The sequence below is a fragment of the Sabethes cyaneus genome, chromosome 3, assembly GCF_943734655.1.
Source record: "Sabethes cyaneus chromosome 3, idSabCyanKW18_F2, whole genome shotgun sequence".
NCBI classification, from domain to species: Eukaryota; Metazoa; Arthropoda; class Insecta; order Diptera; family Culicidae; genus Sabethes; species Sabethes cyaneus.
In genome coordinates this window covers 232,555,134-232,573,660 of record NC_071355.1, presented here as the reverse complement: position 1 = coordinate 232,573,660, position 18,527 = coordinate 232,555,134, and the positions used below count along the sequence as shown (strand labels likewise).

Genomic DNA, 18,527 nt, shown 5'->3' with positions numbered 1-18,527 from the left:
TAAACCACAATTCGGGCCCACTACCTTCGGAGACACCCCGACTCGCTTAGCCATTCTGAGCGGCGGCTTTAGTCGTTCTCCATTCACGTCTACACGCACGCACCTGCGCTCGCTGCCTGGCCTGTTGGTTGGTATTGGTTCGAGCAAGTCGATCCGCTCGAAACACCTCCGGTCGAGTATCGCTTGGCAGCGAAGTACTGTTTAGTTTGCGTTTGAATATCGGTCGGACGGTTCGGTGGTTCGTTGCTTGCTGTGCAGAGTTGCAGTAGAGTTCGAAGGGATTTTCCTGTTTTGTTGTACGTGCGTTCGCAGCGAAGCTGCATTTCGGATAAAGAAAAAGTAGTTCGCGAAACTGACGAGACACGCGGGAGATACTCGACCCGTACGTCGAAACAAGTTTGAAGTCCGCTGTTGTTTTTTTTCTTCTGCTGAGCCCGATCGATCATCATGTGTTCAATTTGTGCGCGAATTTCGACGATTGAAGGATATCCATTTATGTAGTTTCACGCCGTTTTGTAGCAAATCACTAAAAGCATCTTGTTAGCCACCCGGGCTTTGTGCCTTGCGATATTGGAGTAATTTGAAGATGAATGGTGCCCTTCAATGAACGGAATGGTGTGTCGATTAGGACCGTTGAGGGTGGTGAAGTGAGTGCAGGTATCGTATGTTTGGAGGTTACTTGACCGCAAAGTGAGCCAAAGAAGCGCCATCGAAGGCACACCGGGCTCAGTTGAAAGTGAGAAAAGTAGGTCTCCTGACGATTTGTAACCATCGGCAGGCGAACGCAGTCAGCTGGAACTTGGCGTAAGATAGTTTCTTGAGTGAGCTGATGATTCACAGCCACTGCACAGAGCAAACATCATAATAGCCCTGTGTCACGTTTCGACCCCACTTTGGTGCCTGTGTGTTAGTGCATGTAGGAATAATTCGATTGGTGTAACTTCATTGCTCGTTCGATCCGTTGCGGGGTGACGCGAGTTGACGTGATTTGATTATCAAGTTCTGCTATCGATTTCTACGGACGAGTGTATTCAATCAAGTGTAATCAATATATCCACTCACGTTTGTTTACTTGTGCAACGTATAAAGTTTGAGTGGTTGTTTTGGTGGTCGTTTAGGCAACATTTATTATTGATTTGTGGCATGAATTCGTTACCGGTTGAAACCAGCGAGTGAGAGTTGCAATGTTAACAACACGAAAACCAGGACCTCCGGTTCCGCCAAGGCCGAGTGCGGCGGCAGTCGCCACTGCATTGGCAAAGCACCGCGAGAACTCACCCAGCAATTTGGGTATTCATACGCTGAAGCCACCACATCCCGGACGAACGGTGGTTTATAAGTCACCCGACCTTGATGATCCGCTGAAGAATCCTCCTCAGCAAATTGTCAGCCAAGCAAATTACGGTTTTAATGGCTCTCTAAACCACCACTCTTCTTTGAATCGAGTTGTCGATTGTCCATCGCTGAAGTCCGAGATTTACCTCGATGGATCTAACAGTTTTAATGTACCGCGACCGATTCATCCTGCCGAGATTAGCATTAATTGCTGCAGCAACAAAATTATTTCAAACATGGAAAACAGCAAATATACTTATACGTCAACGTGCAGTATAATCGAAGTAAACTCTTCCTCATCGGCGTCCACCTCGACATCGTCCTCTCCAATGTCGACGCTTCAGAAGTCAGAATCTAAACCGAATCTTCTCGTCATCAGCAGAAGCACTAACGGTAATGATCCCAATCATCTTAATTCCGCCGACGAAGACGATAGCATCTCCAGCCAAAAAGTTAATTCTTACAACCGTCGGCATGGGGATCCGTTAGAAGACGCCGCAATTAAGCGTAATTCGTCAGACGTGATTGTGATCAATTCGGCGTCCTCGGAGCATGACAGTGGCACCGAGCAAAACTCGGCCGACACCAACAGCATCGCGAGTAGCAATTCCCTCGAACGGGAAAATAATTTGAAAAATCTTGAAACCCGCAAATCGCACATGACCGAAATAATTATCGGTCTCGGTGCTGACAATTTTTCAACCACCGCAACGGTAGTCACTAATGGCAGTCCAACCATCATCGAAGCTCGAAATAGTACCCTCATGAACAACAACAAAAGCAACAACAACAGATCTTCTCCAGAATTAAACAACCATGTGATACGAAGCTCGTCGATCCGGTTGCCGTACCGGCCGGAACCGGAGGGTGGCGAATATGTGACGCCCTTGAACGATCAGAACCTTCAAAGTAGTGTCAAAGTAATTAAACCGCCGGCAATCGACCCAAGAACGATTGACTCGAAGCTGAGCGAAAAGAAGGTTGCATTTCACGAGTTACTCATCTCGGAATTAACCGCAATGAGAAGTGCTTACGAGAACCCAGTTGACACAGTGTCCAAACGTCAGCGGTATCCACCTGAAACTCGATCCTCGAGCGATGTTTCACCGAATGGTACTGCTAGTCGTGCGGGACGGATCAGAACGGCCGACTGGATTGAGGTTGAAGACAACGGGAAGGAGGTGGTTCTCTCCAGTTGCCAAATAAGCTTAGAGGATTCCGGCATGGAGGACGAAGAGAAGCTGGATGACGCGTCTTCCGGAGTGGGGGATTCCTGGGATAGTGTGAAGGATGCAGAGGAACGGTAAGTCACGTTTTTGATTGTGTGATGGGTTGAAGATAGTTGGGGTGGGGGAGAGGGAGGGGATGTGTGCAATGTGAGCGAGCATTGTTCTCGTGGCAAGTTTTCCAAAGGCAGTTCACAGCCCGAAGGCTGCTGCAAACTATCGCCTGTCTCGGAGTGTTGTTAGACAAGGCCTGATAGAATATAGCACGTTGATTGCTATCTGCGTGAATCATGCCAAAATAGGGACGCTCAGTGATTTATGAGCCATTATTTGCTGTATGTGTGTAGGTTGCTGGGAAATGACTGTCGAGTGCGGGGTTCTGCAAATAAATAGATTCTTATTTCTTCTTTGCATGTTTAAATTCGATCTTACGGTCGGTCAATCAACAACTGCTTTGCCTTGGCACTGGTATGGCGTGCAACGCAGTGTACAATTTTGCCATTTTGACCGTTGGATTGCGGCAATCATGAATAATTCCAACAAAGTTACAATTCCCCTTTCATTTCTCCTCGGTCCGGTAAACGTTGCTGCGTATCGATGTGAGCTGCAGTTGCAACGTTTTGCACTTGAATTCTGAACCGTAGCACGAGCCGACAGCCTTTCCAACGTACTTATATGAATGTACATTTTTTAATGTGACTGGTTCGTTCTGATGTGATAGCATCGCCATTGGGGCTGACGGTCGAAGCTTTTTTTCCGATTGCTGCTGGTGTTCGCACCGTATTGTCGACCGGTGAGGAGTGCCGCCAAATGGCTCACGAAGATGGATAAGCGTGTGGGAAAGGGGTAGCACGCGAGCGAAGGGAATCCAACAATTCATACATTATTAGTTCCAACCAACATTTGCACGGCTGTAAGGCCTCCCTTGCTGTTCAATGTCGAATCTCGTGCAACATCGGTAGGCTCTATCTAGCTCTATTGTTGCTGTTGCTGCTGTTGGTTTAGAAATGCTCCGTGCCGATTATGTGCGTATGTGTACGTGTAAGTGACCTGTACGGTTGGTTACCCATTGAGTGAGGTTTTTTTCTGTTATGGTTCTTTCCGGTGGCAGGGCGTTATGAATTAGTTATGGAGTTTTCATATTTATGTTTTTCGTTCAGATTACGTTTGCACTGGGCTACAATGAACTTTCCGCTGTGTGGTTTACTCTTGGTCGATCCCCCATTGTTGGTTTGGCGGTGACATTACTACCGTTGTATAGGAGAAGTATGATACAATGATTTAAAAAAAAAAAACTGTAACTGTTTTTGTGGGTCAAAACTGTAAAGCTGGTTTTTATTAGCCCATTATGACCTGGGGTCAATTGAAATCATTAATTAAATTTCATACGCTGGGACATAATGGGTTAATGCGGATTTTTCATACACTGGTTCGGGCTGCTGAGTCCAAAAACTTTGTTGAAAATTATACACGGAGATAGTTCATGGACTCATATAACCAGGATACAAAAATTGCCACTCTAATGCAGATTGTGGCACTTCTCTTTCACTTTTTTTACTTTCCTTATTTACAACTTACGTGGAAAAACAGTAGAATGGTCTGCTGTGCCTAGTCGCACAACCACGGGAACAACGTAGGGCTACGAATGAAGCCACAATTTACCTCCTTGATACTGAAATCAAAGATATTTTTGTATATTTAGAACAGTAAATTTGCTTTTTTTCGATTACTCAAAAACGGAGCAATTTATTGACTTGATTTCGATTACGTTTTCCGTTTTAAATCACAAGTAACGGGTGTTTAATAATTTAAAAAATTTTTTTGGATGGAGCAAGCTCAGAATTTTACGAGTAACATAAGTTGTACCGCAAGGCAATCATTTAAGAACACATCCGTTCATCCTACTGATGAATGAACTGCCTATGGTAATTGATAATACCCTCGTATTAATTTACGCCGATGATGTGAAGCTCTTTTATTCACTAAGGAAGAAGCAGGATTGCTTAAAGCTTCAAAGAATTTGCAAATTTTTTGGTGTTTCTGACATAAGTAGCTTGTAAGCTTGTAAATTGCAAATCAATAATGAAAAATGCGAAAATTTTTACGGAATATAAAGATTTGTGTTATCTGCTGGATATGGACACCCTTGGAAATAAGTACCAGATTACGGATGTTAGTTTTTTCTCAATCTGCAGAGAGGACGATACGGCAGCGATTATTTAAAATCCACATGTGAAATTTGAAATACATTATAAATATGGCTTAAATCTACACGGTGTACATTGATCTGAAAGCTGCTTTCTACTGTGAACTGGTTGAAATCGCTGGTTGAAATCGCTACCTCTTAGTGAAATTAGATAATGTTTCTTCTAGTCTGTTTTACATTCAATCAGCGGCGTCTCATGAGGGAGCCATCTGGGATCATTATTGTTGTTTATTAAATTATTCAACGACGTATTTGGATATGCAGCTGCAGTTCGAAGCCGTTAAACTGGAATATGGTGTTCCCCACTAAAAGCAGGTTTTATTCGAATTTTTACGGTGAAACACCTTTCTGGACATAATTTTTTAGTGCTTACGCTGTTCTAAAAATTGTCCGAAAATTAGAACATAGTTTTTCGACTTTTCTTTGGAATTTTTTACCGCTGTGGATAATATTTTTTCTGGATAACTAAGAAAAGTTACATAAATTTACATATTTTCATAAAACAATATTTACTTTGCGTTGCTTGGTTTCTGAGATATGAATATTCAAGCAAATATAGGGTGTGTTGCTACATCGTCGTAACTGCCTATTCCCGTCCTATCCAACACAAATTAATAAAAATATCAGCATTTTTATGACACACAATGCAAAACTAGTTATTCCCTAATATTTTAGTTAGTTGTCTATCATACGCGATCAATCAAAGTGAGCTGAGAAGTATTTAAATGCTTTTTATCATTAAAGAAGTCCTACCAGCCAAATCTCCTATGTTTTTCGGTGCGACTAAGAATAAAATGTCGACTAGGTAATCGTTTTAATTTCCGTCATTCATAAATGAAAATAAATCACGCGAGGCATTGTCGTTATTCTACAGCCAGGAAAACTTGCCTGACCTGCAGAAATTTTATAGAATAACATTTGTCCTGCCGTCCTATACAAATACATGCGCGTTAGCTTCGTAAACATTGTTGTGATTTTTAGTTCGGACGATGAAAAATTTTGATGGACGGATTTTAAAACGTTACGACGAATTTTAGAAATAAAGTCAGTTGCGTAATTTCAATAATATGCTTTAATAGTCGCTTTCCAGAGTCAAATTAGCACAAGAACTTTTGGAGTATTCATTAAATCCATCTAGCAAATGATGAAAATTAGAATGGTTTTATTTATTACGACGGGAATTAGAAATAAACCCTATGTTTGGAAAAATCGTGTTGTCCGGACATAAATCTGGAACAAAAAGAAACGTTTTCGTGAAACTTTTGTCACTAAGAGACTTGGGTTTTCCGATTCTTCTTGGTGCTTTTCACTGCCAAATAAAACTTTGTGAAAAAGTTAACCGAAAGAAATCTTTAAAATGAGTGAAATTTTACCATGGTTTCAAGATTCTGGCTTATATTTTATTAAAATACACCAGACCTAATAAAGATAATAATGAAGTACAAAGCTAACACAAAGTCATAATTGATGATATTCACGATTTTGTGTTGCCTGATTGGCAGATTAGCCATGATTTCACAGCATTTCAAACTTTTTGATTTCATGATGTTATTCATTACTTACTTAATTAGCTTCCCTTCCTAAGACATAACTTGATGTAAAAAATTTTCTGCAATTCACTGGGTTATGGGCAATTCCTTGGACACCATGTACTCTTCGCCAGATATCGCTCGATCTCGTCTAACCACCTTGCTCGCTTCGCGCATGGTCGTCTTGTTCCTACCAGGTTCGAAGCAAACACCATGTTTGTAGGGCATTCTAGCATCATGTCCATCGTATCCACCCAGTTTAAACTAGTGGCGACTCGCGGGTGGGTGTCATCCTCATGTAATTTTTCAGTCAGCGCAAGACAGAAAAGGAACGCTAAAAGAAACGTAGCCTTGTACACGCTTAGTCTGTTTGACTGCGATTACTTATGAATCTCGTAGTAAGTACGATTTTCACTGGAAATTCGTCTCCAAATCTTACGGCTGGTGTCATTGTCCACCGTTACCAATGAGTCAAGGGACAAATTCGTCAACTATCGCAAACTCATCGCCTAAGCAGAGTCGGTCTGCCTCGGTTCCACCGGCTTGCATGTACTTTGTTTTAGACGTACTAACCTCCGAGATTTTTTAATATGGAAAAGTCTAAGTTTTGAGTTTTGATCAAACACTACTATCTACGCAAGAAAACGATATCCGAGACCAAGACCAAGCTGGATAAGTATTACCCGGACTCTGCACCGTCGATTGGAACGATTCATAAGTGGTTTACCGAGTTTCGTTGTGGCCGTACGAGCACAGTTGGTACTGAACGATCTGGACGCCCAAGAGGGGTCACTACACCAGAAAACGTCGAAAAAATCCATGATATGATGTTGAATGATCCCAAAGTGAAAATGAGAGAGGTAGCTAATGCTGTAGGCATGTCATTGGAACGCGAGGGCAATATCGTGCATTCAGTTTTGGGCATGGAAAAGCTCTGCGCGCGATGGGTGCCGCGTTTGCTCACAGTGGACCAAAAACGAATTCGTGTGACGACTTCCCAGCAGAATTTGGCATTATTTTCGCGTAAGCCGACCGAGTTTTTATGCCGATTCATAATCATGGATGAAACCTGGATCCATTTCTACACTCCTGAGTCAACGCAACAGGAAAAACAGCGGGTTTTACCGGGCCAAAGTGCTCCGAAGCGTCCAAAAACGCAACAATGGGCCGGAAAGGTTATGGCCTCCGTATTTTGGGAAGCACATGGCATAATATTCGTGGACTATCTTGAAAAAGGTAAAACCATAACCGGAGCATACTATTCATCATTATTGGACCGATTGAAAATCGAAATCGCCGAAAAACGATCGCATTTGAAGAAGAAAAAACCGCTTTATCATCACGACAATGCGCCTGTTCATTCATGCTTAGTTGCACCAGCAAAATTGCATGAAATCGGTTTCCAATTGGTTCCTCAGCCACCGTATTCACCAGATCTGGCCCCCAGCGACTATTACTTGTTTCCTAACCTGAAGAGATGGCTCACCGGTAAGCGTTTTTTACTCAAATGAGGAGCTCATAGCTGAAACTGAGGCGTATTTTGGAGACCTTCCGATCGAGTACATTTCGGACGGTATCAAAAAGTTAGAAAATTGTTGGACTCGCTGTATCGACCTAAAAGGAGGGTATGTTGGAAAATAAAACCGACTTTGGCCAAAAAAACGTCTCCGTGTTTTATTTTTCAGGTACCTATCAGACTGCCTAGTACCTTTTATCCAATCTTTTCTGATTTGCACTTTTGTCTGGTATACTGTTTAACTACTGCCAGATGAAATGACTAGACTTGCTGAAGATCGTGCCCCGCGCGTTGATATCCGCTCGGTTCATAACATCTTGTAGCGTTGTATATGATTTAATACGCGCTTATGACGTGAACTCTTTTTTGGAAAGGGAGGAAGTTTCCGATGCGAAGAATGCCGAAGCCGAAGTTGGACTAGAGCGACAGTCGGCAACGCAATTTCTGTTTCTATCGCACTAATCGAATAGATAACAGTCTATCTTCTCAGCGGTATAAACAAAGAGCAGTCATATAAAAATAATATCGTTGTAAGAGGAGTGTGTGATGCGAATGTAAAATGTTAGAATTGGTGAATAAAACCAAACTAGGTATTACACTACCGAACATAATGGGCGGCAGTAGTTTAGTTAGTAAAACATTCGGTTACCAACCAAAAGAGCGTAACTGCGAGCCCCACCTGTCATTACACAACCCAATATATTTTTGATTTATATCGAAATTTCCCAGTTCATGCAATGAATCATACTTTGCATCAGACACTTCCTCCCTTGCAGTGTTAATTTGAAAATCAGGCATGAGACACACCGACGAAATTCTCTCTGTGATTTGAATGAACTCAACAAACCAACCGAAATCCGAACATAGCACTGTGTACCATCCATCGTAGATTGAATCAGTTTGATTCGCTTCCTGGGGAAGCCATTCACGTCCATGATTTTTCATAGCGCTTTTCGGTCGATGGTATCATATGCAGCTTTGTAGCCAACGAACAAATGGTATGTGGGAATTCTGTATTCATGGCCTTTTTGGAGGATCTGTCGCAGTGTAAACATTTGATCCGTTGTTGACCGTCCTTCAAGCCAACTTGATAAATTCCCACAAATCTGTTCGCAATTGATGATAATAGTAGTGGAAAATGATTTGAGACAGCACTTCGTAGGCGGCAATGAGAACAGTGATCGCACGGTAGTTCTGACATTTTAACTTGTTGCCTTTCTTGTGGATCGTGTGGATAACCCCATCTTTCCACCATTCCTCCGGTAGCTGTTTTGTATGCCAAATTCTGGTACAATTATAATAGACTCTGCTTCGATGCCATCAGGTGTTCATCGAAGTGATACTTTCAGTTTTCGGCCACCTCACGGTCGGTCCGTCAAAATATGATTTTATTTATAATATCGAAATCGGATTACTTTCCGTGATTTTCTCTACTCAGAAAAATCTATTTAGTTGTGTATTGAAGATTTTTCTCACGTGGCCGTTGTAATCAAATAAATCTGCGACACATAAATAACAAACTTGCTGAAATGTTAATACTGTTCGATAGTGAATCACGACGTACAGGTTTGGGCCGATTGGCTCCGGAATTTCAAGAAATTTTGTATGCGAACATAGTTAATTGACTCATTAAGGAAAACAACATTTAATAAACCCGAAGTCTTCCACTTTCCTAGACAAGATTTTCGTTTTTCGATTAGCAAACTGTAAAGTTCGTTAAGAAATAACAGATTTGGCCGGTTTTCATTGCAACCGGTGCTGTTGCAACCAGAAATTTTCGTGAACAAGTGTGTGTAGAAACGTCGCGTATGCTACCTTTTCTGAAACAACACGATTCATGCTGTTTTGGCCGGATTTCGCATGCCGCCAACAATGTGCAGCTGGTGTGCCAGGAAAAGAACTCTCCCAAAAGACTAGATCTTCATCCAACCACGAAGTATTGGACCATCGTAAAAGAGAGCCTGAAGAAGACCAAAAGAACTTGTTGAAAACAGATAGCTGCTTAAGGCAAACTGGCGTTCTGCGGCGAACAAGGTGAACTGCACAGATTCTGTTGGCCGAAGTTTAATGAAAGGCCCGGCAATACGGCTTCGGTCAACTGGTTGCTAAGCAGATTTTTTTGTATCTTATGCTAATTAAAATTGAAAATATATATATATATATATATATATATATATATATATATTTTAGGTCATTTACACGCTTTCTTGTCGTGATATTAGGACCAACTTTTGACCGGAACACCCTGTACTGTTACACGCACTTCTGGGCCAAATAGTATCGGGGGCGCGCATCCTGTATCTGGCGCAATTAACCAAAGGGTTATTGCGAAGCGGAAGTAATTAAAAAAGTCAATACTCTTGTTAACTAGTGACTGTCCGTCGATTTTATTGTCTCATAACCTTTCTATGAAGGGCTATTGGGAGCAGTCATAGCAAAGCTCTGAGAATGGAGACATATGGTTGTAAATGACAACATTAAATGACATCTGCAGAAATATCGCCAGGCAAAGCGCCTTTTATATAACAAAACTGTGGAAAAGCTTGCCTGTGTTTAGATGAAATAAAAAAGTGTATAACATTTGTATAAAACAGACTATAATTCTTAGTACTGGATCGCTTGAGCCATTCGAAATATGGTGTAAAAATCTCTATCAGATAATAAACATGAGACGGACTAGAGTGCCTAACTGGGTTAAATCTTCGCAACTATTATCTCAACAAGGAAAAGTATTAATAGTTTGACAAGGCTATACAACGCTCGAGTATTAAAGGCCTCAATCCAATGACAAGAAAAATACCTTCTCTTTACGGATTTAAAGTTTCAAACGTTCTCGTTAGTGCCGTTTACTAGCTATAGATAATTGGACTCAGTAACTGGGGTAAAGCTGTGTGAACTGTGTTTCTATGTCGTTCCTAGATCACGTGAGTCAAACGGTTGGATCAAAATTATAGTCGTATTAATTCATTGCAAAATCTGTAACACCATAAATTTTAATTATGTTTATGCGAGGGCTTTATGACCGCTATTACGATAGAAAATAAAGACTTTCAAGCAACTTTCCTGTTTGTCTTTCCTGTACAAAAGTTCTTTCATTTGTGTCCTTTGGGCTTACGGTTAAGATTGTGTTCATAGAAAGGCAGATATGTGCGGGACGAGGAGTGGATGCGGAAATATACGACGGTTGGTGGTAGGATGTTGGTTACAATTTAATACTAGTTTCATTTCCGTTGATTTGTTTGCGCAAACAAATGTCAAGGAATGTGTTCCAGCAAAGAAATTCTTCGAGAAGTTTTTCATAACCTTAAATTAGCCTTACGAATTGGTTATGTATGGTTGAATTCTTCTAAATAGTTTAGGATCAAATTCAGCACTCACGTTGAATCCGTTGGTTGGTAAGTAACGCCAAGAAATATTCGATCTCAAATTGAAATGTCAGCCATGATCAGTTGGTTGCCGAAATATGGGAAACGCAGGTTTATGTAGAGTTTTCATTTAATTTTACACGACTGAAGGTTTTTTTTTTGAAAGCTTCTGACAAGTGCGTGTGTTTTTTTTTCTAAGACCCTTCAAAGCTAGTATTTTTATTATGTGAAAGGTGTAGTGTGGTTAAACCTTGATATGTGCACCCTTATTAATTTTTTTCTATATTCAGTCAGGCTATAATAGTGAGCGGAAGCTAGTGCTGAAGCAAGCGTAGAAGTAAAAAAACTCGTTAAAGATCCCATTCGGTAGGCAATTGTTAGTTAACCCTGGTTGTTGGCCTATTGGGTTAATTATGATTTTAAAACCTTTGTTGCACACGCGAATAAATTGATTAGATTTGAGATGTGGGCACGTACAGTAGTAGCCATCCGATTAGTGCCCCACAGGCAAAGCTCACCGAGTGCGTTGGGTTCAACACCTGTGAAGTCGTGGTGTATGTAAGTTGAAAAACTAGTACGAATATAATACAATCAACATGTTCAGTGTGACATCGTTTTATTTTCCCCGCCATCGTTCCAAATCGACCTATTGTTTCCACCACTCGGAACATCATCTTAAACCCCCGTTACAGTGCGACCGAACTATAATAAAGTTGTAAACAGTCAATTACCGGTGGGATTTATGTTCCGTCAACATAGTCATTCCCATCACTAGTTTTGTAGCCGTTTGCTTTTTCTTCTTGTCATCATCATTACTGACATCCGCCAAAATAAAAACTCATTTCTTCTCGGTAAACGTCGTGAAAACATACCATTAGCACACTTTTTGACCGCGATATTAAAACTCGGAGGACCGCTCATGACCACCGACCGTATGACGATGAACATACAAAATGAAAATAGTGAGCGATGGCAAGCAAAAACTGTCTGTTTTCTCGCGCTCCACTGCCCTGCTGCTGTTGCTGCTGCTGCACCACAGACAAAACCAAGGGGCTGTTGAAGTTTCGCTTGATGGTCATTGCCCATCGCTTTTGGGTTCAGTTTGCTACAAATATTAGCCACCCGCCTCCGACAACTACTAGCTGATGGTCCTCGCGAACGAGAGAGTACACGAAACCCAATTTTTAGTTGTATAATAAACTCAAACTACGTAGTTATTATATGGACACATCGATCAATCGGCCGGTGGAATGGTGGTAGACGCTGTCTAAGATTTCGCCTTGAGTTTTGTTTATCGCCCTACTTTGGCACGGCTGAACGGTTGATCTCGCTTTCTTTCCATCAGTGAGCACTTTGTACTCCTCCGAGTACCTACGCTACATACCTGCACCGAATGGGCACCGTAGGCAATGTAATTGGGGGTGATTTTTGCACATCTTTGCACATACACCATACAGGGATCATTGGCCAGACATGCTTATTTTTTAATTTTATGTTTCGTCTGACTTTTTGTTGCCGCGCGTGTGGAGAAAAGGGCTCAATCGAGATCATCATTCATAATTGTTGATTTGTTTTATTAAGAAATAGCAATAACAGTTTGGGCTTTGTGAAGTCCTCGTGAAGTTGCTTCAATTTTTTTGCCTGCCAACAACGATTACTTCTTTTAAATGTTAATAATAATAATCTAATATGTAAGAGCCTTGTCTGTAACTAAAACCAGGCCCTGACAAGTCGCCATATTTTTGTGGTAAGAATTGCAGCTCGTTCTCTACACGTTTTGTACAAAAGTGAAACTAATACATGTGCCACCTAGACTACAGTTAGTGTGAACACTCCGTCATCTGGGACAGGATTTGTCGTGGGCCCGAAAAATAAGGGATTCAAAATGTTAAAAATTCGTAATACAGCAATGTACTGATGTTAGTAGCCTGGTTAAAACTTCCGTGCCTCAGTGTATATTAAACAACAGAGTGCGTATCATTCGACGTAAGCGCTCTCTGTTGACTATTTTTATATATTTCAATATAATTTCAAATCACAATGATACCTGATATTCAATTTAAGTGCTCTCTGTCAGCATATGAAAGATTATAGCAGCGTAAGCTCTGCTGACAGATTGCTAATTTGTGGTTGATCTAGTGGTTTTCTCTCTCCCAGTTTAAAAAGTTCTGCAACAGCATAGTGGAAAAAACACCAACAACACAACAAATCGCGTGTGCGCAAGGGGTTTCCAGTAAGGCGTAAAGTAAGGCGACCCACTACACAACCACAAATTAGCAATCTTCTTTGTCGGGCCCACAACTGATTCTGCCCTGGAAGACAGAGTGTTCATGAGGTGCTCGCAAGTACATTTTCAATTCAGCAAATGCATCTTTTGAAAAAGTTTTCACAAAACTACAAACAAAACAAAAAAAAGGTATGTTCTGCCACGTGGAAAATTTTTAAAATATTATTCTTTTGTGCGCCGCTTTTTCAATGGTAAACGGGTTCTTTTCATAATTCTTTAAGTACAGGCATGAGGCGGAGATACAACTGTGGGCTAAAAATTGCCTTAAATATAGCAAATCATGCGTTGCCCATCCGCAGTGCCACGAATGCGCAATTCTGTACAAAGTTTATCCCACCGATGTCATAACAAATGCTTTGTCCTCAATCTCGTGAAAACAAGTATCCATCAAGATTGTCACCGAAGTTAGGTAACAACATCTGGCTATGCTAGCCAACTTTTGCCCCTATGAGAACCTACCATTGCATTGCGGCACTATTTTTGCATACGTCTATAACCACTGCTCTGCGAAAAAAAAATCTCGTTTGTCATACGCTGGGAGACATATGAGTGTTTAACACTCTCCAGGTTACGCTAAACCACAGCAGCATGCATTTCGATGAATGATTTTCCACCGCGTATCTGCCGGTAAATGGTGCTACTGCGCTGCTATCGAACCTGCAAGGTGTGCGCATTTATTAGAAACCGGCCTCGGTTTTGAGTACCATTCGAATAGTAGTACTAAAGTTACACTTTGATGGCACACTTTTCCGCCCGTACCCGGTATGGTTTCATCGGTCAGCCACGGGCACTGACGCTGACTAACTATCATCATGACAGGCGAGAAGCCAGTTTTTCCCTCCCGAAACAGCAACCCCGCACGTGAAAGCCCATCCATAGATATGTGAGATTTTTCTGCGGTGCAACGGTGCCAACCCATTTCCTGGAGACAGCATTTTTTTATTCAACTCTTCGGATGCCGATCAAGCCAAAAACGCATGCTTGCCGGTGGTGCTTGAGAGCATGTTTCCAATGTGTGAGCCCACTTAAAAGCTCGGTTACAGTTGCTAATTTTATCTGCGAAATGTGACGGTCTGTGATAGATGCGGATTAAGCTAGATTATGATTTGCGAGCTGCAGTTAGTTATCGGGCCATAATACTACTTACTTAAACGTCTGTCCCACAACACTCAACGCGAGCATCAGCAAGCAAGTTGTTATACAACTTCTTATGCTTTTCGCGAATGGGCGGTTTGTAAAAAGTGTGATTATGTAAAGAAGAAAAGAAAAACTATTGTAGGCCGTTAAGTGCACTGCGGTGCTCTAGCACCACTAGCGTTAAACCGTGGTTCTACTTTTTGTAGATGAAGCTCCTAATGCTCCAACGCGTGGCGTGTAGTGTATGTTGTTAGAAAAAGTTATGCTACTTGTACAGTATTATGTTTTTTATTGAAAAAATGCATATTTGACATGATACAAGATACAACATCAGCATGTTTTTGTCCTGTCTATGTAATCTCATGCGCAAAATTTTATAACAGTCGAAACGATTGTTCTATAACTCTAAAAAAATACTCGATTAACATAATTAAAAAAACCTTAATGATAAGCACGTCGAAACAGTATAAAAATTCACATGTTGTACTTCAGAAATAAATAAATAAATTAATTGAAAAACATGTTGAATGGCAATATTGGCAATAATTAAGTAGTCAGATCGTGTACAGTTACGTCGTCTGTGCTTGGAAAGTTGGGCAATCGTGACTTCGAAAATGAACTATACACTTCGTTTAAAATTAAAAACAAGATGTGGCATGACATTTGGCAATTGTATAAATAGCACACACTCGAAAATCATTAATGTTTAATTTTTGGTGTTGATTCGTACAAGACTTCCCGATTGATTTATTTAACTATATTGAAAATTGATTTGGAAATCGCTGAGATATTAGCGCACCTTTCCATCAGATGCTTGGTATGCATTGTTGAAGCGAGTTTTTCGGTTATAACTTAAAAGAGCAACCAAAACGCTATTGTGCTATTGTTTTGTGGCTTTTCAAAATTATCCTACAGATTTGGGCCGAAGAGTCTCTGAATTTCATGAAATTTAGCATATGCGCATGGTTTATGAAAACAATATTTAAAAAAACTCTTTGGTGAACGTTGTGTAATGTATTGGTTAGTGAAAGGTTGGTAAGGCGAGTAAATAAATCGATTCGTCCCAGTCACTGTCGAATAGAGCGAAATGGTCGTATTATCGACCGTCGAGTAATTTTTCTTTACCAGTAGTGACAGAATCGTGACGAGCTCGACTTCTATAATACCAAAATAAACCAGTAGAGCACCAGTATACTACAACACATCGAAACAATGGTCGCAGAAATTATGAATAATGATGTTCCGACAAAAAAAATCGGTTGAGAAAAATGCCACTCGATATAACTTGCATAATAAGGCTCTAAGTGTCAGTGAAGAAGAAAGACATATTTTAAATATTTTCCAAGAATTAGATCTTCTTTTCGATAACCCCTTTAAAGCCAGACAAAGATTTTATCGTTTTGGAACCTGCCTCTTGTCAATGGAAATCCCATCCCCCTTTTAGAAATCGCCTTTCGTTTAGCCACTTGTACAAGTGCTATCTATCCAAATGGAAGGGAAGCCCACCTCTTTACCAATCTAAATCTTCCTCCTCCTTGTAAGAGGCCGCTTCTTCCCCTTTGCCCCTACTGCATTTATCATTTACATATCATTTAAAATGATGGGGATGAAGAACCATCCAGGCGTTCCGGAGTTATGGCGGAATGTGCATTCACATTTACGTCGCTACTAGCACGATTGTTATAAAGTTGTTGTGGTAACCAAATTATGACTAATTTCAGTCGTAATCCGGTTGCTCCAACTAAATGGACCTAAAGTGTGCTACTAGGGGTGTTTCATAGTTCTCGATTCATAATAAATGTATCAATTATGTGGTTTTTATCACAATTTTCATTTAAATCACTAAATAGTGAAAATTAACGAAAGGTTTCATGATCAAATACAGGTATACCTCGTTATAAGACAGCCTCGTTATAAAACAACCTCGATATAAGACAATTGAATCGTTTGTTTGAGAAACCCCACAATCGCCATTTTTATGAAAATTGACTTTTTAACGGTTTTTGAATCTTTAAGGCGATCCACACCTTCCCTCAAAATTCCAGAAAAAGTTAGTTCCACGAACCCCTTTTAATTGGGGTTGCAAATATCCGTTTGTTTGAGAAACCCCAAATATCCATGTTTCCGATAATCACCTAGAGCGGCGCTGCGATCGGTACAAAATTATCATTCAATATTTACTTTCAATGTTGTAAGCAGCATTCGCAACACAACTCAATAGTATAAAAATGTCTTCGGAATCGAAAAATTACGAGTTGGACACAGTCAAAAAGAAGAAACATAGTGTTCGGCGGACTACAGAATACAAGGCGAAAGTTATTAAAAGTAAAAGAACGGCGTATGAAATCGAAAAGAAAAGGATGTTTTAACTGAAAAAGTTCGAGCTGATTGCAAAGGCAGATAAGCTTGGATTAGTTAGTCGACAAGATAAACGTAAATAAACCGTACTTGTAATCTAGATGCAGTGAAAACTGTAGCAATCTCGTTCCAGAAATCGACAGACTAAACTATCTATGCGTTTCTCACAAAAGCAGTAACACACCATTTACTATACAATGTTAATAATAGCACAATATATAAATAAAAGGTTTAATCTTCTATTTATCTTTTTTGTAAACTTGTTTCCTAATGTAAGTAATCCGTCGAGCTCTCCCGAGTAACTGTAAAATCAATAGTTTTTCATTTCGAAGTATTTAAGGTGCTGTTCACGTATCTCCGTTTCATTTTGGTATAACGTAATTTGAGAACAGACCCTTATTCTCAGATTTTGCTCCATAATCATAGTACAGTTGTTATTGGAGATTTAAAATGTTTGTTTTCTGGTTATAATATGTTTAATTACTACTAGCAAAGTATCAAGGTATTCTATTCGATGTGAATTCGTGTTACTGTGGTCCATTTATGCAATTCAAAAACCGCCGTTATTCCATTTACCTTTTATTTTTTAATAGGTAAATGCAAACCATGATAAAAATTTGGATTAAAAAAGTACAAAACTGTTTCTAAAACTTGAATTATTCTACTTTACAATTTTTAATAAATAATATTTAGCGCCCCTCCCCTCTTCTTCTTCTTAGCGGTACGTACTTTTTTAACATCCTCAGTGATATATGGTAGCAAATTACATACTATGAGCATGGAAAGATAACAAGTTTTAATAGAAACGGCCTAAAACTACTTAAGTGCACTGTCAATTTCTCGTTTGTTTGAGAAACCCCAAATATCCATCAACTTTAAAGCCTTGTAATTTCAGCTAGAGTCATTGTTTTGATCAAAAGATAAGTCTACATAATATATTTTAGATATTATCATAGAACCTCATACCACAAAATATAAGGATTGGTTCAACATTTTGAGAAAATCAGTTTTTTGTTGTTTTCCAACAATAGTGTCGAGTGGACTTGTGGGGTTTCTCAAACAAACGATTCAATTCGATATAAGACAATTTTGTCTTATATCGAAACAAACCCCTTTGACATAGCTGATAACGATACCAGAGCTGATTTTCCATTCTGAAATCGGTGCCATGAAGATGTTCATTATTTCAAAATAACCCCAAAAATAGAAAAAAACTAATAGTTCAAACAATAATAAATAGTTCAAAAACCGTAAACACATAACACAGAGCAAAACTGGCGACCGCTAATGCAATTTTTTTTTAAAAACCATGTTTCGATATAAGACAATTTCGATATAAGACAACTTTTAGAAATTATAAATTGTCTTATATCGAGGTATTCCTGTATCCGCATACATTTTTTTCGTGATCGCCTTGCTTCACTGGAAAGGACGACAGACACACCATTTGTTTAGTGTAATTTCTTTTTACAAAAAAAAAAAAAAATTAACAAAACCTCCCCGTCCCAACACGTCGAAGATTCTTTGCGACTTTTAAACCTATACCAATTTGATTTCTGTGTTTGGGA

The 18,527-nt window shown here is 40.0% G+C and overlaps 1 protein-coding gene across 1 annotated transcript in view; it reads left to right on the top strand.

The window, feature by feature from the left end:
• The first annotated feature begins 232 nt into the window (after positions 1-232).
• The window catches only part of LOC128744636 (serine/threonine-protein kinase phg2-like), an 88,001-nt gene continuing 69,706 nt past the window's right edge, over positions 233-18,527 (top strand). The window contains exon 1 of the mRNA XM_053841790.1: positions 233-2,638. Within this exon, the coding sequence (XP_053697765.1) occupies positions 1,185-2,638 (1,454 nt within the window). The 5' untranslated portion in view covers positions 233-1,184. The remainder of the gene's footprint in view (positions 2,639-18,527) is intronic.